At 41.3% G+C, this 24,730-nt stretch overlaps 2 protein-coding genes across 3 annotated transcripts; one reads left to right on the top strand and one right to left on the bottom strand.

Moving 5' to 3' along the window:
* Positions 1-1,075: 1,075 nt before the first annotated feature.
* htr6 (5-hydroxytryptamine (serotonin) receptor 6) lies at positions 1,076-5,795 on the top strand. Its single transcript, XM_040013692.1, has 3 exons — positions 1,076-2,034; positions 3,584-3,718; positions 5,439-5,795. The coding sequence occupies exons 1-3, from the start codon at positions 1,120-1,122 to the stop codon at positions 5,793-5,795; spliced, it is 1,407 nt and encodes a 468-aa protein (XP_039869626.1). The 5' UTR covers positions 1,076-1,119.
* A 103-nt stretch (positions 5,796-5,898) lies between these two features.
* On the bottom strand, positions 5,899-15,144 carry tmco4 (transmembrane and coiled-coil domains 4). 2 transcript variants are annotated; one of them, XM_040013635.1, is made up of 14 exons: positions 14,854-15,144; positions 14,015-14,165; positions 13,749-13,923; positions 13,532-13,559; positions 13,202-13,331; positions 12,724-12,821; positions 12,403-12,546; positions 12,140-12,259; positions 10,661-10,825; positions 10,400-10,536; positions 9,992-10,088; positions 9,792-9,909; positions 9,447-9,564; positions 5,899-7,027 (listed from the first exon to the last, which is right to left on the bottom strand). In XM_040013635.1, exons 1-14 carry the CDS (start codon positions 14,894-14,896, stop codon positions 6,536-6,538), a joined length of 2,016 nt encoding a protein of 671 aa, XP_039869569.1. In that variant the 5' UTR covers positions 14,897-15,144; the 3' UTR covers positions 5,899-6,535. The 2 variants fall into 2 exon arrangements, with proteins under 2 accessions (XP_039869569.1, XP_039869571.1); XM_040013637.1 differs by having other exon boundaries at positions 10,004-10,088; positions 14,854-15,141.
* Between the last annotated feature and the right edge of the window lie 9,586 nt (positions 15,145-24,730).

Genomic DNA, 24,730 nt, shown 5'->3' with positions numbered 1-24,730 from the left:
CAGTGTTATCATTCAAATATAGCTGATCCATGTTTTACGTATTATTGGTTTTAAACAGTCATCTCCCTATAAATGATGGATCAATCACAATCACTGCAAAGTAACTTGTAACTAAGGCTGATAATTAAACACTTTGGTGGTGGCTGTGGTGGTGGAGTAGTGTCAAAATATATGTATATAGTGCATATGAGAAAAGAAAATCAAGGCGTGACGGACATTTTTAAAATTGTTATTCCAGAGTAGTTAAAAACACCATGTCCAAACAAGGGAGAAAAAAATCTAAACAAAACACCCACACTAGTTCCTATGATTTAGAATTAGCATATCTTGGCTGTGATTGTGCATGGTTATGCATTAACAGCTCAATGCTCTGACACGCTCCTTCTCAGTAGCTGTGCGCTCAGGCTGGGAGGCACGCTGGAGTGGCCGACACAGGGATTAACAGGACCGAGCGTTACATGGCCGTGATACCTGTAGAGCACTCGCGAACAGAGCGGTGCTTACAAATGACTGCTGCACAATTTTCTGTTGCTTTTTGCTGCCTTGCTGTGTTTCCCAGAATAAAACGGACTTGTGTAAGGCAGCAGAGCTCAGCAAGGCACAGCAAAGGACTTGCGAGAGACAGATCCACTTCTGTGAGGTGAGGTATAATTTTGAGCATTGATCCTTCTTCTCTTCATCTTCAGTGAGCCTGCTCTCATATGCCGATTCAAGGCTTTTCTGTTTTTGTGCCCTCCTCCGGAGCCTGTCATCATTGTGACATGCTGCTTCGAAACCCTCTTGTCAGCTATCGAACGGCTCATTCTGGCTCTTAGCTGTGGATGAGACAGGGACACTGGCCAGGATGGAGAGATGAGTGAAACTGTGCTGGGGATTTGGATCACTATATTGGTGGGTTTGGAAGTAAGTCCAGGACACCTGGATGTATTTCTGGATGGAGATTTTTATCCATGGAGAACAGTTCAGTTAACCCTGATTTCTTAGCACAAGACCTCAGTGGCTTTCCATTCAACGATGTCCCTGAAATGTGAGCTTTTGCTGCAAAGGAGAACCGGTTAAGGTCTGTAACATCTAGTGCTGCCTGAAGAGCTCGTTCACTGACTTCTGCCAGCAGGTGCCATGGCTGACTCTCACTTGTCTGGGACCTTAGGGAGCTACAACGGCAGCTCCACCAGCACCAGCGCCTGGAACATCACCGGCAGCGGCCCTTGGTTGTTAGCTTTTATGCTGACCATCATCATCCTAATGACCATCTGTGGCAACATGTTGCTCATTGCGTTGGTGTTTGCCCATCGCTCTCTGCGCTGCACCTCAAACTGCTTCCTGGTGTCTCTGTTCTTCTCCGATCTAATGGTGGCATTGGTGGTCATGCCCCCAGCTATGCTCAACGTTCTGTGCGGGGCCTGGGTGCTGTGGCCTGCGTTTTGCCCGGTTTGGCTTTGCTTTGATGTGATGTGCTGCAGCGCGTCCATCCTGAACCTGTGCTTGATCAGCCTGGACCGCTACCTCTTCATCATCTCGCCCCTGCGCTATAAGCAGAGGATGACCCCGCCTCGGGCGTTAATCCTTGTAGGGGCTGCTTGGGGGCTGGCAGCGTTGGCTTCCTTCCTGCCCATTCAGATGAAATGGCACAGCTTGGGCCACAGGAGCGGACACTCATCTGTTCTTGGGGTCAGCACTGGCAACATCAGCTCCTACTCTGACAAACTGTACCCAGAATCCTACTTTCAGTTGTCACCTTCAGGTGGCCTTTCCTTCCAGTGTCGTCTGCGGGTGACCCTGCCCTTTGCTCTGGTGGCATCTGTGCTCACCTTCTTTCTGCCCTCCAGTGCCATTTGTTTCACCTACTGCCGGATCCTTCTGGTGGCACGCAGGCAGGCGAAGAGGGTGGCGGCGCTGAGCCACCCGCCTCACCCGCACCCTTCTCTCGGAGAACCCTCCCGGCCTCCTTCACCGGGCATTGCAGCAGGGCAAGCTCAGCAGGACGGAGATGACTGCAGCCATTTGGAGCCTCCTGTGTCACAAAACATGCCGGTAAGAAAAAGAGACACCAAACAGTTAAATGTAACTGAGCGAAGGCTGTCAGTGTATTACTGCCGACCAAATAATAACAAAAAGCACAGAAAAGGATGAATGGATGAAAAGGATAAGCCTAAAGCCTTACCAATGAATCTATTGACATGAAACTCTCTCGGCATAGTAAGGACATTGTGGTGATGTTAAAGGCTGTTGCTAAGAGGTGGAAAGTGTCCTTGAATGTGAACATTTAAAGAGCAGGATTCAAATCAATGGTAGGAATGCAGCTCAAACGTGTCCATATTTTATTCGATTTTTACTGGCTATGTCTTTTATGAAATTAAAACTGTGAAAAAGCAGAGAGGAAGTACACAGTGTTAAAAATAATTCTGCAGATAGTAAATGAACTGAAAACAAGTTTGCTCTTTAGCGACTCAGGTGAAAGGAGCAAGGCATCAAGCCTTTAAAATCAGCATCTTCACTGTATCCTCCATATCATGTATCAGCTTGTTCCAGCTCTTGGATGCAAACCTCTGAGGAGCTCGGTGATATTTAACAACACAGTCTCTGTTTATAATGACTGAAATGACAGTACAGTATACAGTATTCTTAAGATGAAGTGAATAAATATGTTTCCGCAAACTCTGAAAATTATTTTGATTTGACAAAAAGGAAGAACTCAAGCAAAACAACTAATCAAACAAATACAATGGTGTGCAAAAGTCTTGAGCCAGCACTCATTTCTTTATAATTTGCTTCCAAGGAGCCAGACTTTCTTTAGACTTTCTGAAGGACTTTCAAAGTTTTTCTCATTGCTTCCTTTTTCGCTCATTTACAGTCCATTTTTTGTGCCTTACCATTTTTAGGAATGTAATTTTGTTTGTTAAGCGACTTGCATCAGTAGCAACAGATGTAATGGAGTGATGAGTCCAGAGAAAGCTGGAGGCTCTGTCATGGTTTGGTGCTGCATTTTATACTTGGTTTGGGATACTTTGTCAACACAGATGGAATAATGAACATAGAAAAGTGTTGTCAGATTTTGTTTCACCATGCATGACAGCATGACAATGATCCCAAACACACTACCAATGCAGTAAAAGCATGCCTGGATAGAAAAACACACAATGGAACACTACCAGTCATGGATTGGCCTTCCCAGAGCCCAAACCTCAACATTACTGCAGCAGTGTGGGATGATCTAGAGAGAAAGGACAGCAACATCTAAAGTAGAACTTCGATTGTCCTTCAAGAAGCCTGGAGAAAACTTGGCTTAGAAAGCTCAGCTGTGTTGAAGAATAAAGATGGTCATGCCAAATACTGACTTTCAAAGTAATCAGAAGTTTGCCTTTTAAATTATTTTCTTGCATGTTTGCACTTTTCAATAAATTGGAGCACATATTGACAGTTTTTATGCCAAAGTATTTTTAAATATGAGATGTGGCTCAAGACTTTTGGACAAACTGCAAAGGGAGTCAAAATGGATTTGAATAACTAATGCCAAAGAGGATTTACATGATATCAGTGCTTTTTGAGATTAAGGATCTGAATTATACCCACCTGTCCACAGCCGTCAGTGAACAGCGAGCGTCGCCTGGCTCACAGGCAGGGTCGGAGGGCACTCAAGGCCAGTCTGACTCTGGGAGTCCTCTTGGGACTCTTCTTCAGTGCTTGGCTGCCTTTCTTCATCACCAACATGGCAGAGGTCAGTAGGAGTACCGGAGGCTGTCTCCAACACTAATGACACAGAGATGTCATAGAGGAAAAAAATGCATCTGTTACATAAACATATGTAAAGGAATTATTAAATAGTTTGTGATCAGATGAGTTAGAAAAGAAAAATAATTTCATTCAATCCACGTTGGCTTCACATATATGCAACATCCCTGAGCATCTTAGTCTTTATTAAGACTCAGTGCATCTATCTCAGTGATTCAGAGGTACTCTCACAATTTTATAAACATGGTGGGCACGAAAAGAGTGTGAAATACATGAAAAAAAGAAGAAAAAAAGAGAGAAAAAAACACTTGGATACTGATCTATTTTTGTGTTGGCCAGCCTTGGCGTCACAGCCTTGCCAGGCGATCTAACGAGGAAATAGATTGGCATTTCAGCTTTGTGTGGCTGACTCATTCCTAAAGCCTCGAAAACAGCCTACAAAAGTACCATTTATAATTGGTACTCTTTTCAAAGTGATTTCGATCTGATTAGACTGAATGAATATACACACTTATTACTCAGCAAACAAACAAGGAGGACCCCGAAAAACCTCGCCGAGAGTAAACGAATGTCAGAAAACAGCTTAATCTAAATTGGTAATGACACTTGTCCTGTTTTTTTCAAGCTTTCAGTGATCCAGTCATTTTGATTTCCCATCTGTGCCCTCTCACTTCTCCCCTGCATAACACAGAGCACAGAGACTTGACTGTGCCTGCGCTCTCCTTTCTTTTTCGCACTCAATGTGGTGTGTGAAACGAACTCCCCCCATTTCTGTCCCATTCCCACCGCCTCCCTGCCTCATCTTGATAGTATTGGAAGCTCTCCTCTAACAGCTGTCCCCTTCTTCACTGTCGCTCCCCAAACCTACTGGTTATTTTCAAGATCAGTTTTCTTAACAGCCAGACAGAGAAAAAAAACGATGCATCTATGTACCGACTTCTCAAAGTAAATAAATTATACATCTAGGGCTGCACACATATAGAGTGTTTTTAGGGTAAAACGCATGACGTTGAGTCGATTTTAAAAATGTCAATTAATTGAATTAATTACATCTATTGAAAAATGTATGTGCAATACACCTGTGTATGTGTGCGCATGTATTATTAATTTACGTTGTTTATTTTCTATGTGAATGTAATTTTAATTCATTTTATTTCAACAATTCATAATAAACAAATAAATGTGGGCTGTAAATTAGGTCAATAAAAATATACAACTTGGCAAAAAAAAATGTGCTTATTAAACTAATAAACATTCAATAGATGTTATAATGTAATAAATCTAATACACAAGCATGTTCTTTCATTCACTGCCCGTTGTTTATAGTCTTCTACTTCCTTGGCTTTGTGTTACATTGTAATGTTTGTTGATGCATTATCATCTGTGTCTGTGCACACATCTGTGCATGATATGAAAACACATTTACTTTAAGAGATTAGTTTTTTCCTAATGTTTTACTAATTCTTTCTTATATTTAGGTACAATCTGGCAGTACTGGTGCATTTAACAACTAAATCAATCTTTTATGAGTACAATTTTGCACTAGTTGCAGCATGTGGCAGTGCATATTTGTGTCATCTAATAGCTGTTATTCGTTTTCTCCATTTATGTTTTGTTTGTTTTTTTCTTGAACTTTTTAACTTTTTCTCTTACATTAAGTTGTTAAACCCTAACACCTGGGTTGCCTTGTCACCATCCTCATCCAGGCAGTGTGTGAGTGCGTCCCCCTTGCGCTCTTTGACGCCATAACCTGGCTGGGCTACTGCAACAGTACGATCAACCCCATCATCTACCCGCTGTTCATGAGAGACTTCAAGCGAGCCCTGGGGAAGCTGTTGCCCTGCTGTTCTTCACGGTCGCCCCGAAGACCCTCACCGGCGCTCTCGCTCTCTCTGCATAACTCGGGAGAGCCCAACATTGCCAGCAACCCACCCTCACCTCTGGCTTCTGACCCCACGCACCCGCCCGCCACCGCCACTGATGCTGTCAATCTGCTGGATGCCGAGCACGCTGGGCTTGAGTTGCCTCTCCTTCTCCCCAACCAGGTTGACACTTTGGACTGAATAGTACTTAAAGATAGCTTATAGGGTATATCAGGGTTTACAGTGGAAAAGCGCGACAGCTGGTAACAATCTGACTTATTCACTGTGAGGCTTGGGCTGAAGAGACATTGAAAAAGAATCTATTTATTTTATGCTCACATTCTGTTAGGTCTACTCGCTCTCAGCCAGTGTCAGGGTCAACAATATTTCCAATTGTCAGTGCCAGTGGAGAATGCAATTCTATAGTAAGCTGTGAATCACTACTGTGAGAGTCTTATAGAACAGGACAGGAAAAAAGCCTCATAGAGAAGACATATTTGTGGAATCACTGCTATCTATATGGAATCACACTATATATAATATCCCCAAACCAAGCAAACAGAAATCTACTTCAACCGGAAACACAAAAAAAATGACTGCTTTTTAATGCTCATATCACATTTTTAAAATAAATTATGACCATATTTACATTTTTATAAAAAAAAAGTTATCTACAATAACCAAAATTATCATTCAATCAATACATCTAAACCCGTGTTTAAGCAGTCAAACAAAACACTTCATTTGGGGGATTTTCACTAGAAGCTGCCGTATGTGTGTGTCGATTCTTGTGCAGTCTCTTTCATGTCACTTTGTTGAGAATGGAATGAATATTTTCTCCAATAATAAAAAAAAAACAAAAATCCAAACAAACAAACTTGAGAAGAGTTTACAAGGAAGCAGCCGGTCCAGTAACATGCTCTTTACAAGTTTGGCCGCCTTCACTTGTGCGAGTTCTCTGTAGTCCAGTGTGTGTCATCCCAGCTCCATGATATGTGTTCATTATCCCGGTCATCCTTGTCTACACCGTCACACTGGGCATTCACATCAGTGGCTGTGATGTTATTAGGAGCCTTCTCGTCTGAAATACGAGGTGAATTTTTCTGCGGTGACATTTTGCTGTCTGATTCTGTATCGTTTAATGAGTCCAGCAGATCTGAAATATCAGGGATATCCCAACCGTCAGCAGTCTCCTCCGTCTCTGCCAACTCTTTGGCATCTCTGCTTTGTTGCGTCTCAGGCTTCTCAGTGTGGTTTTGTGTCTCGGCCGCTTGTCGCTCATTGATGGTTTGGCCAGCGATGTCCACCGTCCCCTTTGCCACTGTTACATATTGAGGAATTGCAAAAGAGGCTCCCGGCACTTCTTTAGTGGGAACTCCTACTGCTACCAAGATGGTGTCCATCTGACGCATGTAGTCCAAGTGACCTTTAACCTAGGAGGCAGGAATACAGTGCTATTATCCATGATTAAAACCTCATTCGTATACTACCTATTTTTTGTTCTTTTAAAGAAACATTTAGGCACAAATGTGTTATTTTGGACGATTCATTTATCCTGTTCTCCTCATTACATGACCGGGTATGTGCTGTATGGTGCTTCAGACATGTCAGGTATCTTTTTACTGCTGTGGTTTAAACCTTTACTCGAGTAACATGTGAAACCTCTAATGCTTTACTTGGAGCTACTACAGATGATGAGTAGTTGTGTTGACTTGAATGTTAGTAGAAAATCATTGCTGTGATGTGAAACAGACCAGCGGGGGCCTTGTTTTTCATAAATTTCAGCTATATTTAAACAAAACAACTCTTTCTTTTAATCTGCTAATAAAACAGTATTTAATATTGCTGCCTCACTTACAGAAACCTAAATCTTATTGGAAAACCTTCAATTTTTATAATAAGTATTAAATAAATGTTTCTTCCAAAAATAAGATGTAAAGTTGCAGTGATCCATCGTCTCAAATACCTGTGTGTAACAGTTTTGCTCTGTTTATTCCTTTAATCCCTACTCCTACTCCCTTTTAACTTATTATTTTGGTTTCAGACCCAATAGCTCAGTCATACATAGTGCACACTGGTTCTCAGGTTTCTTTTCCACTACTGTAAGCTCTTTATTTATTGTTTTCAGCCAAGTATTAACTGACAAGCTACAGTGGTTAACTCCACATGATCTGGATTTGGCAGACTTTTTAACACCAGGTGCTTTTCCTGATAAAACCCCAACAGGATTTGTGTCTCTCCTGGGATTAAACTGGAGATCTTTTGCTTGTTAGTCAGTTGTGTAAACCACGACACCATGAGCTTTTAAATCTAGTAAAAAATATGTTTTTTTAAATTGCAGTGATAAAATGAGGCACAGTGTTTCCCTTACCTTCCTCAGATCAGTTATTACAGAGTAAAGGGGTCACACAAGGATCGCTGCTTTCTTTGTGTTTGCAGAAACACTGCTGCCATGTTTTGAACAAAAATCCTGATTCGTGATGTCACTTGATACTTAAGCTGAGAGCTTACAACAGTTGCTGAGTCCAGTTATTTTAGAAATGATCCATTACTGATGCATATTTTTATATTGACAATGAAGAAACCTTACCCTCTGCTGTACTCCAAAGTACCCTTAATGGTACTAGTACTCCAATGTGGGTAACAGCAGAAGACAGTTAGCGACTAGCTGGGGTGTATAGCAGGTTTAACAGGCTGAAAACTCTTGACTCTAACCCTGAACACTGAGGTCATTATATCTGAGAGGGGAAACTTTTCAATTAAATCTGACCGTGTTCACCCTGATCAACAATGGACCTCAGCGAGCAAGAGTCACCATGGCAACTGGTAAATAAAAAGCAGAGCCTCCATGTTAATCCAGTAGGGCCAGAAATACAATTGTATGCCAGTGCAGACCATGACATTTATTTAAAATTTTAAAAAAGCATGTCATCCACTAAGCCATTGTTTATCAGACTTGAAATTATGAAGTTTTAAACATAATCATTCAGCTGTTACTCTGATAACAGCAGCTCAAGATGGAAATCAAAAAGATACGACAGAGTCAGACCCAGGAATAATCAATTTGGTTATTAGTAGTGGAAGAGATGTCTGCATTTGATGTGAATGTTGAGATGTTGTTTTTAAATTTAAAGACTACATTTACTGAAGTTTGATCTATTGATCAGTATCCTGTGTGTGTCTAAAGCTTCAAACCCCAGGAGCACACATGGAGTTTAATTTAGCCTTCTTTCAGGAGCAGGAAACCCAGAGTTTCCAGTGAACCTGTTTTCCTGAACAGTCCCCAGGTGATCGCTGCGGTGTATTTGCTTTGCGCTTAAACATCCAGATGGTTCCCTCAGGAGTCAAAGGAGACGACACTCACGCTCACTCTGTATCTGCTTGATGTGTAAATAGCAAGTGTTTTGTATAACAACTTTACAGGGTGAAAATATGTCAGTGTTGTGTTTGATGTGACAAAACTTATATAAGCTGTGGATTAGGGCTGTGCAAAAGCAAATCTGGAAACGCACAGCTACCTGATGTGATGGTTATGTGGTATGAAATCAAAAGTCAATGTTCCTTTTGAAATGTCATACATGAATATGGAAGAGTAGCTACAGATCTTTTGTCTGAATTTCTTCTCATGTAGGAATGAGCTACTTCATTTCCCTCTCATGAATTATTCAGGTACTGCTTCTATTATTTCAAAAACATAAATTGACCCCCTAACAGACCAAATTTGAGACAATGCACTGCATGTGGTTTTTCTTACTCTTTGAATACTTTAAAATTCCAGTTCCTTTACCTTCAGCCGTGTTTTAATTTACCAAGGTGTACTTCATCAGATTTCAAACACAGGCTCTGACTCACCACTGAGGAAAGATCCACATTGATTATGCGCTGATCCTGGATGTTGATTGGGTGCAGGCCAGCAACAGACAGCTGTGCAGCTGAACTTCGGTACAAGAATCCCAGGAGCCAGTCCCCTCTGATAGGTATGTAGATCAGAGAGTCCTTTATTCATGCAGTCATTGAAAAATACATCTTGCTGCTGTGACAGTCGTTTGCAAAGTTGCATGAGGAACATAAATGGACTCAGCTCACCTACTGGCTAAATAATTACTACAACAAAAGCATAAAGCATCTGCAAGCATTTACTGTTAAAAAAAAGGTTCCATTTCTGGATTTTTAAATCAGGAAAGAACTCTTCCTTACCTGGAGTATCCGTTTACTATTTTTCCAGCTACTACTCTTGCCATTCTCTCCCAGGCCTTCTCAGATCCATCTACTGGGGCCCCCAGGAGGACCACATCCTCCACTACTCCTTCACTACCTGAGGATTCAAAAACAACACAGATAAATTTTTAGAGTCTGAAAAATGCGGGATACAAAGTAGAAATGTATCCATCATCATCCTCTAATTGCACCTCGGTCACTGGCGAGCTCCTGCAGGCAGTAATAGATAACTCGAGCTCCAAGACTGAAACCTATGAGGCTGACGGGCCGCTTCCCCTTCAAACACATGAAAGGAACGGTGAGTAGCTTTAATTTTCCTGCTGTTTAGTGAACACAGGCATATTCATAGTAAAGAAAAACAATTTAGAGAAGCAATGAATGTAGCAAATAACAGAGTCATCCTGGTTAATGTAATCCGGTGAACAGTGTGTACACAGGCACCACAGGTGAAGCGCACACATGTTGCTGCATGCCATACAGCCTTCTTTCTTCTAAGGCTTTGAAATTCTACTGCATCGAGCAGATGAAAGGTGAGATGTGATGTGGCGATAAGATTGTATTAACAAAGATACCAAATAAAAGGCTACCTGCTGTCGGCTTCTCAAAACCTGTGCCAGGTGTTTCCCCACCTCGGCGGAACGGTTCAGACAAACACACCAGGGGTTGTCGATGACGCTGGCTGCTGCCAGCAAAGACGCAGGCCACGTCAACGCCGTCACAATCCCTGATGGGAATTGTTAGAAAGCAGTCGAAACTGTAAAGGATGACTACTGGTTCCAAAGGTTACTCACATCCCATCAGCTCACATCAGATAACACCAACAAGAGCTTCTTGCACAGCGGTCCTACCTGACAGCACAGTGTACTTTAGGGCTTCCTGAGCCACCATGCTGACCAGCCCATCCAAGAGAGACGTCATGGCTGAGCCCAGATCCCTGAGGAAGCGTGACTCCCACACTAGGCAGTACTGTTCCCCACACTCGCCCAAACTGCACCACGGGGCCTGGAACGAACCTGGAACATAGCAGTCGTGTTTATTGTGGGTGATCAACTAAGCTGCACTTGTATTTGAAGTGTTTTTTAAATTTGTTCTTTTATTTTTGTTAGCTGTTTTTTACGTGTAGGTGGTTCACAAATTCCTTTGGGGTTGCGTCAGGGAGGCCATGCGGTGTAAAAAAAAAATCAGCCAAATCAAACATGCAGACCTCGCCGCTGTGGCGACCCCTTGTGAATAAGGGAGCAAGCGAAAGTAGCATTTTATGTGTAGGTGGTTCTAAATTGAGTAAAAGAGCGTACGTATTAGTGATGGAATGGAGCTGCAGGAATACAGCTGCATTGTTTTATGTAAAAACACATCATAAGTGGCTTGTTTGTATAATCTCTGCTAGAGTAGATTCAGAACATTATGTGCAGAACTTTACTAGGGTTGACCATATCCGCTTGTTTATCAGCAAAAAGATCGTAGCGAATGTCTTTGACTAACGTGCTTGTTAATCTGTTTCTTTACCCCTCTGTGCATTTGGCCCTGGCACTGATTCTACTAAATTTATGCAGTGCTCTGAAAACAAACTATGCAGGATTAACTGTTCAAAGGTCACAGCACAGTCAAATTACAGCATTTGCTTCAGTTATAGAACAAATTATGTGTACATTGTTTATCACGTATAAAGGTTAACACAAAAAATGCATTCAATTATGTTCGTATTTACATATTTAAAATTTTATGAAAAAAGTTCACAGCGAGGATATGGAACAAAACTAATGGTCAGCCTTGAGGTGAATCTGGCAAACTGTCACTGTATGACTCAGGAGTGGAGAGCAGTGCTCTACTAACACTGTGTAAAGTGGGGATAGAGTCCTGCTGACATCAACTGATGACACAGTCGGGCGATAAAAGGGATACTTTGTGGATCCCCTCAATCCCACTGTCATGTCTTCCATAGAGGAAGCAGACTTTGAAGATGACAAATCCATCAATGGGTCATGGAGGTAAACAAGTCCTTGATGTATGAGGATGTATGAGAGCTCTGGATTTTGTGGTTGTTTGACTGGGCTATAAAATGTTGTATGGAGATCCCGTATGGTGCTTCTGGACTGGAACATTATGGTGGTGAGCGCAGAGACTGTACTCCAATTACAATCCAGGGCAGACCCATGCATTTTGCTCTATGACAGCTAGGACAGGGTTCACCCCAACCACCTCCAGGAGCCCAAACTGGGTGAACGGTTAATTAACTGGATGGATGCATGGATAGATTTTTCAACTGCCCACACCTAATTACTGGAAACTGGAGGTGGTTGTGGCGAGACAGCAGAAGCAATACTTACTGTATTTACCACTACAGAGCCAGCCTGTCACTGCAATGGTCACATGAAGATGCTTCCCAGAATTCAATGGCAGGAATTCAAATTCTTCTATCGCCCCAACACACTTCTTCATCTTATAGCCTGGAGAGAAAATGGATTAATCCTTTAAAATGTGATACAATTCTGTTGCCTTTTGGACAATTAAAAAAAAGCAGGTCTTATCAAATTACGCTCAAATTCTAATAACTAATAATTAGTATCAGCACAGTCATCAGTGCTCTTACCTGTCAGTCCAGCCCCTGCTGCTCCGAACAGAGAGGCCATAATTGCAATGCCAGTGACCGAGCCCAGAGCAGCAGCACCTCCAGCCCCCAGCACAGCACCTGCACCTGCTGCCACCAGAGGGGCTGCCAGCCCACCTGTCACACCTGGCAAAGGCAAAAAAAATAAATAAATCAGTCAGTACAGAATACAAAAGCTAGTCAAAGCCACTATCTGTCAGCTCGAAAATTCTGATAATTTCCCTTTTGTTTTTGTTGATTTAATTATCAGCTGATTATCATTTGATTCAGGAGACTTTGAAATTCTGAAGCAAGAATAATCACCGATCACTGTTCCTCCACCCACAGTGGCAAGTCCAATCAGGAGGTAACGCCGTAGCTTTCGCCCTCTTTCTTTCTTCCGCCGCCGTGAGGACTCCTCTCTAATTGAAAAGGACAGATCATCCTTATGTGGTGAAACATCTACTTGCTGTAAAAACAAATAACGTCACATGCCTCTTCTGGCCCATTTAAGTTGACATCTTGAACACAATTAGCTGATTGTTTATCTTCATGCTGTCATTCTGACTACAAGTGTGACTGTCATGTGCAGCCGTTGTGTGATTTTTAACAGTCTGGCACACAAGACAGTTGGCCAAATGAGCAAAGCAAAATCATTTTATCATGAAGTATCTTAAATGAACTAACATTAAATAGGTTTATAACAGAATGAAATTCCTTATCATTTGTACTCTAAACGGTGAACTCAGACACGTAAATGCATCATTCATCCTTTCATCCCACCATCCAAGCCATAACCTACTCGCTCTCCTCTCCCCCTTCCCTCAGCCTCTCTCCTAGTGTTTCTTCAAACTTCTCCAGCTCCTGTGGAGAGACTCGCAGCAGACAGCTGATGTGACGGATGAGAACCCTTGCCCTGGCATCATACTCGCCTGAGTACCAAAAAATGTTAAAATTGTTAAAATTGAATTTACAACAACTGTTAAAGTTTTCATCTGGCTGTTTTTTGATGACAACAGGCCTTTTAATATATATGTATGTATACACATATGTATAATGATGTTTTCTTTTAATTTGGAGTGATTAGCCTTAAAGTATGAAAATCCCTGGTTTATTCTTAAATGCCTCTTACCATCTTTGACAGAAAAAGACACCAGATCCTGTAACAGAAAACCAAAGCTGGTTAGGGATAAGAGGGTTTGCAAAGATAAATACAATGCAATATATTTTCAGCTATCAAAAACAAGCAAAAAGATCCATTGCTGTGCACTGTTGTGACCCCAGTATCACCAAACTACAAGGAGATTTGTAGTTCAGGGTCATTTATCCTCTGTAAGAGTGACAAACACCTGCGTGATGGGGGTGGTCCCTGCTGCCAGCAGAGGTTCGCCCTGCAGGGTGGAGAGGAAGGTGTCAGAGCCCTCGAAGCCTAAACCTGACAGGAAGGCTCCCATAACTGGCATCACCGACTCATCCAGATCCAACCAGTGGACTAAGGCCTGTAGGTACTGCTCCCTAAATACGCTGAAAAATAGAAGAAGCAGGCGCTACTCAGCACAAGGCCAACACTGATATTGCCATGAGGGAATTTCATGGCTCATCCTTTCATGGTTACCTATTTTCAGATCCAGGAAACAACTGGCCCAAGGAGACACCACAAAGAGCAGCATAAGCAAACCGACTCTGTTCAGAAAACCGTCTGCCGATTATTCTCTCAGGGCTTTGGTCACATGGGCCATCTCGTGTTGTTCCTGCTCCCCCTGGGTCTGAGATGATATGGTCAAAGCTTAATGATTAACTATAATGCAAGAACTGAATTTATTTAGATTCAACTAGAAGCCAAATACACGTGTCACACTAGGCATCACTAAACTTGCAGTAATGTATTCATACATGTGGGTCAAGTGACAAGCTGTAATAATGCCATAATAATGTAGACGTTAGTTTATTATAAATGCTGTATGGTGCATTTACCTACATGCCGAATTTACCACAAGACCTCAGTAGTTTAAATGCGGGCTAATGTCACCTTTTACGGGATAACTTTAATGACATAAGAAAAAATCAGTCGTAGACTGTCCGAGTTTTGAATGCAGTTTGTTCCATGTGCCATGCTGAACTAGGTACATGTCTAACTTTGTGCCTCTCACTAGCTCTCTGATGAACTGACCCGAATTCAGCGTACTGGGGCTATTCAAATGTGATCCACTTATTTATTTTTTTCAACACTTTAATCTCGCTTTTACCATATATAATATTCATGTAACTTAAACCAATAAATTTTAGCAACACAAGAATTTAGCTGCTAAACAGCTGGCTGTTAGTGGCTTCTTCTCCGGTCAACTAGCTAACGGTTTACTGGGAACTTTTCACAACATTACCACTCCTATTACTTACTACTTACAATTACTACTATGGCACCAGCGAATATAGCAAACTCATTTTATGCGGTACCTGGTGCAATGTTGGCTTCCGTACTGCTCTGTTTTTCCTCCATGGTTATTGATATCACAACTCCGCAGACTGAACTTTTGTTGCATTGACGTGTCTGATGTGAAATGCGCAAGACAAACGCGGTCTAAAATGTGGTCAACTTACTTGATAAAACCAAGTATGTATGTCGTTATAACAATCAAATAATAGAATCGCTTCTAAAATTCGATTTTCTGTATTACTATAAAAACTGTTTTTGAGTCGCACCCGTGGCTGTCAAAAGTCCAACTTTAACATGTACGACGGTAAGTGAAGGTATCATTTGTTTTTCAACTTTTAAGTGACGTAACTTCCACGTACTCTGAGGAAGGTCCGTGGTATGTTCACCTGTTGTATTCGTTTGGAAGTGATTTTCGAGACACTGATTAAATATAATTATTTTTTCTAAAGTTTGGATCAGGACTGAGCAGTTAGTGCGCTCGTTTTACAAAAACTCCTGCTCCATACAAGGAGAGGAGAAATACCGATAAAGCCCTGCTTGTGACACACTGGTGTTATATAATTCTGACCAGTAGGTGTGAGTGTAGCATTTATTTTCCAACACAACCTTTTTCTGGTTCATAACCCTGCTAATGTTTGTTTTGTTTTTTTTTTTCTTCAAATTGATCATTGTGAAGTTTTTCAAAATTTGAAGAGCATGTTGTTCACATATATGTACCGACATGATCCAAGGTCCATTTATGACAGTTTGACTGCCTCCAGTGATGCTTATCCTCAGATGTAGACTGACAGTGTATGAGAAAGAGGGCTGTCTGCCAAGGACATTGTCAAAGAAGCGCATTGTAATCACTTGATCAGATGTGGCCCATGGCCAGATGTGAAACAGAGAATTACATTATTCAGTGCAGTGTTGTAAATAAATGGATTTGATCAGTGTTAAAAGCAAAAAGAGAAAAGAACAGACACTTTCACAGCAGTATGCTTAAGTATATAGTGAATGTAGTATAGGATGCTAGATTAGTTCATTACAGTATAATGTGGTTTAGTAAATAAATGATTATAGATAAAAATTTAATTACTATATTGTGCATTTTATATATATAATATTACAAATTTTAGTTTAAAAAAGGGGAGGGGTGGCAGCATGGTGGTTAATGCTGATGCCTCAGAGAAGTAGAGAGAGCAGGTCCTGAGTTTGAATCCACCATCTGGCTGTGAGTTGCATGCTCCCCCTGTATCTGTGTGCTTCTCTCTGGCTATTCAGCAGATCTCTATTCAACAGACTGGTGACCCTGCTTGTATGGATAGGCTCATATGTAAATATACATATATATATACTTCGAACGCAAGTCTTTTGGGGGAAAGGAAGGCCAAGGCACATGATAAATGAAGTATTAAAGTAAAATGTTCAGATTAACACAGCATAACATAGCCTCCAGTCAATTTATACAAAACAAAAACTGCATGCTTCCCTAGAAACAGCTGTTCCAAGTGACCATCTGATGAATGCACATCTTCTACAAGGTTCAGAAAAAGGTCCCTGAACCTTTTCAAACAACCGTTATTTTGTCTTTCAGTGTATATCTTATTCTTCCTCGTGGAAGGCCTGGGAACATTTGTCTAATGTGCAACATATGGTTCACGAGCTTTGTTTTCCCCTCATTCTTTTTCATTTTTTTACTTTCTTACTTTTTATTTCTGTTTTTATAACTGTGTTCCTCTGAATACAAAGCTGAAATAGCTCGGTTTAGTGGATGCGCTTTTGAAATACTCTTCTAAGAGGTCTCTCTGACCTCGTCCCAAAATGTTTATTACACGTGTATTTTACCCAGACCTTGTATATGCATTCTGTGGTCTGTGTTATGGCTGATGTTCTCTCGTATATCTTGTGTTTGCGTGTTTGCCTTCTCACTCCTTTCCCGTCTGTGTCATCAGCTCCTCCACTTGTACTGTATACCCCCCACCGCCCCCCAAAAAACCAAAAAAAACAAACAAACCCAAAAACAAAGACTAATGCAAACACAGGATATGTGAGCAAAGGTGGATTACACTCCCACCAGGTCTTTGTGTGAAAGAACAGCCAGTACAGTGTGGGTACTTTGTCATAATAATATCCGGGCCTTGTCACAGAGGAATCTCCAAACCTATGTGAGCCGTATTTGTCTGACCCTCAGAGCCATCCTGTTTATACAGCCCCAAGAGTATCATACACAAGCCTATGTATGATGTGATGATATATACAGTGGCATGTCTTTATTTATTTAATTTCTTTCTTGAATAGTTTGAATAATGATTCATACATTAAACACAGCAAGTACAGCACCGCTAATCACAGACAATATACAGATTAGAAGCACTGTAAAGAGTTGCTAAATAGGACCCCGATGACTTATCAGCCTTACAGACATAACCTTTTCAGCTTGTCTCAACTTGTAATCAGGGAAAAATAAAAGCCCAGGATATGAGTTTGAAAAACCTTGAGTGTTGAAAAGCAGTGGAAGAAAAGATAATACGAGGTGAACCGCTGCGCCGTCTTGCATAAAATTCAGGCTATGTATTTGCACACCTGCCCTCAGTGTCCCTGGCAAACACATTTCTGCTGTTACCAGCGCACCGGTGCTACTTTTTATAGCACTGCTGGGATTAAAATTAACTGTTTTACCGCTGGGCAGGCTTAACTCTGATCTATCAAATTTGTGGTCTCAGTCATGCTTGCAAAGGCAAGTACTTTGATGTGCAAATATTAATTTTTTGCAACTGCCTACATATTCCACACAGAGTGCTTTTACACAGGAGTTCAAAAATCTGCCATCTGCCTGTGTCTCCACACAAGTGCTGTAAGGAAAGGAGCATTTTCAAATCCCTGCGTTATATTTTTGATCTACTTATTTTGTCTTTAACAGTTGTGGTTTCCAAATACACTGCTGTAACCTATTTGAAATATTTCATATGTCAACTTTTTTGACATCTTTTTAAGTTACTTAGATTCTTAGAAGAGCATGCTACTGAGCATGCGCATAGTCTTGCCTGTGGTTTTGTGTGTTAGCCTGCTACCATTTTCAAATGTGTGGTAAGAAAAAAAAAGTGTGCCTGGGGCTAAAGGGGGTTTGTCTTTCTGGTAATTCATCCCAGACTGTTGTGGAAAATATATTATTTTTGATCTTACATAGAAACTTAAGGTTGCCACCATTCAATCTGCTCATGAAATTTATACCAATGCTAGTTTTTTTATTCAAAAGCAACAATCTGCAGTTAGCGGTAAATGCAAGAAACATTGGGGGATCACAGAAGAATCATCTTCTGGGTACAGTGAATATTTAATGCCCGTCCATCCTGTAGCTGTTGATATATTGTGGTCTGGATTTAAGAGAGGACCAGTCAAAACACTTGTCTGACAGTTTTAATGTTTACATTATTGCCTAGCAGCCAATATTGACACTTTTTTTCCAACCTTGGAACTTTAGGTATTTTTTGCACACGAAGAAGACAAAGTCTTTAACCCAGCCTTCGTATCTCGCCAATCGATCACACCTGAACTAAAACCCCTCTTCCGTCTTGTACTAGAGCTGTGTGTGTACATATGTGTGTTCAGTCTTACAATGGATTACTCATTGGAAAACACACAGGCAGACAGGCAAAACTCAAGCCAGACAAGTTCAAACAAAACACCTCTCCTGTCTCCCCGCTTCGCAGCGTTTTCGCTAACAGACAATGTCAGGCTTCTTCTTTCTGTCACCTCAACGCTCCACGCGAGGGGAGTTGTATGAAACCAAGACAGAGTGGAGTTTATGACCTGTGGGGCATTGTGTTGGGTGTGTATGTACTTTTAGATGAAAGAGCAGGAAGTAAGAATTTGATAACAGAGAGAGAAATAAACTGAGCATGTGTTGTATGTGCCAAGTAGTGAAAGGCCCAGGCTTAACATTGGAGGCAGCGGATGTGGATGACAGGTGATTGCAGGGAAAGGCGGGATGGGCTGGATGGCACAGCTGCCCTGTTTCTGTCCTTAAAGGGCTGCAGATTGTTTGTCCGACCTGATGAGGCGTTTGCTCTTCAAGATGTCAACCTCGCAGTCGCTCTTGATTTAAAGCGTCTGCAGCACGAAATGTCCTTCGGAACATTACATAAACCTCTGTGTGCATCATCTTTTCATGTGAGCACTCCTTTAGAGAACAGAGATGTAAGGGAGGGGGTTGGTTTGCCTCACTGATACCTTTGATAGGTTGCCAGGTCCTCCCCCAACTCAACCTGCCCTAACAGATTCCACTCTGGACGCACTTGTAATTACAACACATCCCTTCTTCTTTTAAACCTTCAGGCATACCACAAAAGTGACTTCAGCCACATCTTGTGTGTGTACGTACATATGTGTAGATCTCTGTCAGTGTACTTGTGCATTTGTATAGTATACAAACGTGTTACTAATGGTAGAAGGCATGTGAGTCTGTTGAGGAGAAAGTGCGCGGGATGAGGAGCAATAAAAGGGTGAGGAACTGAAAAGGGAGGAGAGAATGGAGAATCCAGCTGCTGTCTGCCGTGGCCAAAAGAGCAAACCGAAAGAGGGATTGTGAAAAAGAGAAAGGACAATGATAGGCATGCAATATTAAAAGCAGTTGGGGAGAGGGATATTCTGGGGAAGAATGAAAAAGAAAGAATGAAAGAAAGATTTGAGAAGACGAGGCAGGAAAGAAACTACAGGATTGACTTATTCCGTGAATACAGGCACAAACACACAGTTCAGCACAGTACTGGGCTGTGTTTGCCTGTGAATGTGAGAAAATGCTGTTACATTCAGCCAACTGTAGCCTACCATCCTCCTTCCCACAGGCCGCACGAGTGCAGCCAGCGCTCGGAGAACTCTGACATCGATGAGTCACCGCCAATGACCTTTCTCATGTGGTTTCTGAATAAGTGGGACTTTAGTATTTCTCTGCTTTTGGTAAGCATTAAAGGTTCTTTGAGCACTCTGTTCTGTTGGATGAAGACCTTTGTGTTATGCAAAATGAGAGAGCTGTGAATGGAATGACTTTTTAAAAAAAAATTGGCTGAACTATAACAACAAAGCAGAACTCTTGTGGTCTGGGTTCCTCTATTGAGGATTTCTTGGACGCGATCATGTAGACCCCTTCCAAAGGACCTCAGGCTCATTAAGGGCTTCTTACATGCTGCTGTGCTGTTAAATTTACCCTTTAAATGTTCTTTCTGTCAGCTTCTTCATAAATAATAGGGTTTTTGGGGTTTGTTTTTTTTACCTCAGCTGGTAGGTGCAATTGAAAATTTGACTCTACACTGTCAGCCAGCTCTCTTAAGTTTAACCAACTCGCTGTGATGACTTTGTATTAACACCGGGCCAAAACAATGAGTGGATTTATCTTCCATCTGTAAATAAACTCTGTCTGGCAATCCTCAGCACAGTAAGACCATTGTCTGAGCCGACCTCTAAAGGAGCTGGGCCTGGTAAAAGGGCAAAACTCCAGTGACCCAACTTGGCACAGCCGAAGGCCGTATGTGAAATTTTAGTGTGGAAACATACAGTGGGTGTTGGCCTCACTAGCGTGGAGACTCGCTGGCTGTTGATTACTGCAAAACAGATGTTCTAACTAGTGAGATGGCTCTGGCTGCATACAGTTTTGCTCAAAGATAGTAAGCAGGCACGGGTGCTTCTGTCCAAACTTAAATACACAGTCTGATTTATTCTTCTGAAATCACGCAAAGAATTGGACAGTCGCTTGTGTTTAATGTAACTTGTCGTATTTGTTTGGGGAAAAGAGATGATTGAGCATTTCCCTGGATACAGTTAAATCTTAGCTTCTTGGAACACTTTGCAAAGAAGAGGGATCCTATAAAACCAGTATTGGCTCACTTTTACACTGACTGACACTTTTTGATGTAAAAGTTGAGACTTTAGGATAGGCCTTTGATTAGCTCAAAATACGAGCCACTATGGACATATACAGGATAATGGTTGGTGGGGGCAGGAAAGAAGTTCTGACGCAGAACGGGATGGGGTTGTGTTGCTCAGGAAGGCAGTGGGTACTCATCTGCACATCCCACTGATGGGAAATCCCTTAGACTTTCCTGTCTATATTTTTAGTTTAATGGCTTTATTATTTGTTTATCTTCTCAAAATCCACTGCGCAGGAGGCAAAGAGGCTTCTGGGCTATACGGAACAAAATCGGTTTCCATTTGCCTGAAAAGTCCCAAGCTGGCGAGATTTTTCTGCTTTTGGAATCCATTTTATTTGTCCCTCTTATCCATCACTGTAACTACATCACGCATATTCCTCTCCAAAATCAGTGTTTCATGGGGGCTTTTCTTGCAGTCTTTTTTTCACTGAGAAGAGGGCAACATTCCTGCTTGTCTTCCAGAAATCTGCATAAGAGCCATAGTTTGCTGTGAACCAAACCTTAAATACCATAGACTGACAAGAAGGCAGAGAAAAACACTGGCAAATATAACTCTGTGGAATTCTACTTAACCATCAAAAAGTGGCATTCCTATAAGCAGCCAAATCCTCTGCTGACAAATTTTTAAGGGGTAGCCACAATCACTGTAGGCCAAATTTACAAGAGACTATTAAAGGAGCAGTAGCTGGAGCTGCTTAAAAATTGTTTTCAGGCTTCCTGTTATCCCGCTCTGAGTGTTGTGATGAACAAAATGTTGTAAACTCTTCCATTGCCTCGATGACATCTTACTGTATTCGCCTCTCCTCCCGTCCCACCCATTCCCTCTGCAGCTATTTTTCCTCAGCTAAAAGTTCAAGTTTATTCCGCTGTTGTTGTCCCTCTTAAAAGATTTGTATTCGTTACCCCTGCAAGGATATGAAGGTACGCACAAATGAGCATAAACAAGTCTGTGTCAAGGTCGCATAAACTGACAATGTAATCAAGCCAGGGGTAGAAAGTGTGTTGACATGAGGCTGTGCTGGGTGGAAACAGCTGGCCATTTCTGTGGATTTCAGTGCAATATCAAACACTAACACAGTTCGTGTCCTCGGCACAAGTTGGTCACGCACTGCACAACTGATGCAATGTTTGACAGTGTGAAATATGGACAGAAATGTGTTGCTGTGTGTGTGTGCGCGCACATACATATTAGGCTATTTACTGCTCGCATGCACATACACACACCAGCGTCACTGTGAGTGGGGGTATACTGAATGTAAGTGATTTACAGCTCACTGACGAGACTGTAAAAATCATCCAGCACAGTGTCAATGACCATGGGGACCGCAACTGTGCTTGTGAGAACTTGTTCAGCCCTGGAAGGGGAGGTCCACAAAAAAACCACAGAGAAATTAATGTTGCATGTCTGTTGAGCAGAAGCAGCAGAGTGTAAATGGATCGTGATGTGACAGGGAGCTTTGGGCCCGGTTTTAGCAAGGCTGCATTAAAATAAATAAATATGTCCAACTCATCACAAACATAATTTGTCAGGGACGTCCGACTCTTTCTTAAATCATGACACAATACAAGCAAGCATGATTCAATGTTTGCACTTGTCTTTTATCGCCAGTTACAATTACACAATGTTTCCAATACAGATGATTATAAAGAAATATAGTTAATTTCAGCTCTCATAATGCTTCTGAATCACTGACTGCACTGTAGTGGGGTTGTTTAGTTTCTAGGTGTGTGTATTGGGATGGGTGTGCCTACTGTCAGTGTCTTACTGGAAGAATACAAGTATTTGAACACGATGCGTCACAGAAGAATTCAGAGCTTTGTTTGGTCCCACTTGAATTCTAACATCCTCTTCCATCCATTTGTTCCCTCCTACAGTCCGTTTTCCTCCTTGTTTGTGTCTCTCACACACATACAATATTAATAGTTTCCATGTTGAATCATACAGTAGGTGACTTCATGCATGCCTGTGCGTAATTATCCACTTTATTTACTTTCTACATGTAAATCTTACTTTAGTTTTTAAAAAGGCACAATGGTTGAACACAGAGAATAGTCTGCATGGAGAGCTGTTTACCTTTTTTCCACTCTCAAGACTGTGTGCCGTGTAATTTCACAGATTCACTCCCAGTGGTTTGAATGCTGAAAGTATTTGTGGTTGCTCTTGGTAAACCAGAGGTTTCCTTAATCTTTCGGATAGCTGGAATACTTGGTAGTCTTACCGTTATAGTAAATAAGATAAATGCAAAAGTCTAAATATTACTCGCACTCTTTGAAGACAAAATCTACAAGTATGTCACAAGACAATATATAATAAAAAAAAAGTTATATTTGTACAAATCCTTTGTTTCTATTCGTATTTCTGAATTTTTCAATTGTTACAAACCCTGTATTAGACGGTTCTTCCCTTTGGCGAGTCCTTTTAATGACTTGTGAGCAAAAAACTGTTAAGTGACTTTTTTGGTGGGTTCTCTATTTCCAGACTCTGTTAATGGGGTAATTTGAAGACTTAACTCTTGTCCTGGATCAGATTCAAGATGTTGACGCCTGGATAGTGGAGCCTATTTACTATTCTGAGTTACAGGGGAGACAGGAGAGAGGAGGAGTGAAAAGCTAAAGAGCGAGTTGTGTCAAGTAACAGTAACCACGAGGAAGTTCAAGGAGTCCTACCTTCAAAATAAACGGATCAGTTGCTCACATGCTTCGGCAGTGTTGACTGATTTGATTGCTTTTCCACGCTGTGCAGAAACAAGTTTATAGGCAGCTTAAATGTTCTGGGAAATATTGGGAATCATGCAACCACACCACACATGCAAACTTTGTTTTCCAGTTTCAAAAAAGTTCATAATTGACTTTTCTAGCAAAGCATTAGAATCATGAAAGTGGCTGGCTACACATCCAAACAAACTTACTAATGTTTTCATGACTGGGTTCAAGCACTGATGCTTGAATCCAAGTTGATATGATCTTTTTCTCCCACATGAACCCTGCTCTTGTTTGTGAAGTATGTGAAACCTTAGTTCTGCTTCATTTAGAACCCCATTGCCCCATATAACATGATACTAATTGAGAAAATTGGGTTTTTGAAGATTTTTAAATTATTTTCTGGAGAGTTCCAATTACTCCAGTGACGGAGTGATTTTAATTTTTTTGGTTAAAGTTTTGCTACTCCATACTGAAGAGGTCAGGATGAATCTGGAGCCATTTGTAAAACTCAGTGGAGGCTCAGTCATGGTTTGGAGCTACATTTCAGTCAGTGGTGTTGGAGATCTTGTCAAAACTGATGCAATTATGAATGCAGAAAGGTACCATCAGATTTGGATCCACTATGCAACACAAGGCAGAAAAAATCTGATTAGTAGCAGCTTTATGACACCATGACAACCATAGAAAACACTCTGCCAAACCAGTAAAGGCATACCTGGATAGAAACACACAGTGGACTGGTCTCCACAGAGCCTGGAGCTCAACATTATTGAAGCAGTGTGATCACCTCGACAGAGAGCAGAACAAAAAGCAGCCAAGATCCAAAGAGGAGCTTTGGATGTCCTTCAAGACTTCTGGAGAAATATTCCTAAAGACTACTTAAAGAAATTACAAGGTTGACTCTTGAGGAATAGTGATAGTCTGAAAGGAAACCTTCTGAATGAACTGTTTTTAGGTTTTGTTTAATGTCTGTTTTAAAAAATTTTAAAAAAAATGAAGCGCTGAACATGATTTATTTTTACATTTGTAAAATGTAAAATAAAATTATTTTGACAGTTATAAAAATAAAAGGGCCTGGGTTTGTTTCCCTTAATAGTATTATTTTGTTACGGCGGTAATTAGGCTGCTTGACATCAAAATAACATAATCATTAAAGACCCCCCCTTTTAATAAAAAGATTTGGTTCCTCTTAGGCAAAAATCCATTCCGCTTTGCTTCGCAGTAAGACATCTTATTTTGAAAGTGTTCCCGGAATTTTTGGTTTCGCTTCGTGTCCCGAGCTCGGGCG

This window comes from Simochromis diagramma, unplaced genomic scaffold, assembly GCF_900408965.1.
Source record: "Simochromis diagramma unplaced genomic scaffold, fSimDia1.1 OVJJ01000705.1, whole genome shotgun sequence".
Classification (NCBI taxonomy): Eukaryota; Metazoa; Chordata; class Actinopteri; order Cichliformes; family Cichlidae; genus Simochromis; species Simochromis diagramma.
This window is presented reverse-complemented; position numbering and strand designations above follow the sequence as displayed.

What these genes read in the sequence shown, in the direction of transcription:
- htr6 (XM_040013692.1), top strand. Translation starts at nt 1,120, where the DNA reads ATGGCTGACTCTCACTTGTCTGGGACCTTAGGGAGCTACAACGGCAGC. An exon ending in CTGTGTCACAAAACATGCCG is followed by an intron (nt 2,035 to 3,583) that starts GTAAGAAAAAGA and finishes ACCTGTCCACAG; the next exon opens with CCGTCAGTGAACAGCGAGCG. An exon ending in TCATCACCAACATGGCAGAG is followed by an intron (nt 3,719 to 5,438) that starts GTCAGTAGGAGT and finishes ATCCTCATCCAG; the next exon opens with GCAGTGTGTGAGTGCGTCCC.
- tmco4 (XM_040013635.1), bottom strand. Translation starts at nt 14,896, where the DNA reads ATGGAGGAAAAACAGAGCAGTACGGAAGCCAACATTGCACCAG. An exon ending in AAAGTACACTGTGCTGTCAG is followed by an intron (nt 10,537 to 10,660) that starts GTAGGACCGCTG and finishes AATTCCCATCAG; the next exon opens with GGATTGTGACGGCGTTGACG. An exon ending in TGACCGAGGTGCAATTAGAG is followed by an intron (nt 9,910 to 9,991) that starts GATGATGATGGA and finishes TTGAATCCTCAG; the next exon opens with GTAGTGAAGGAGTAGTGGAG.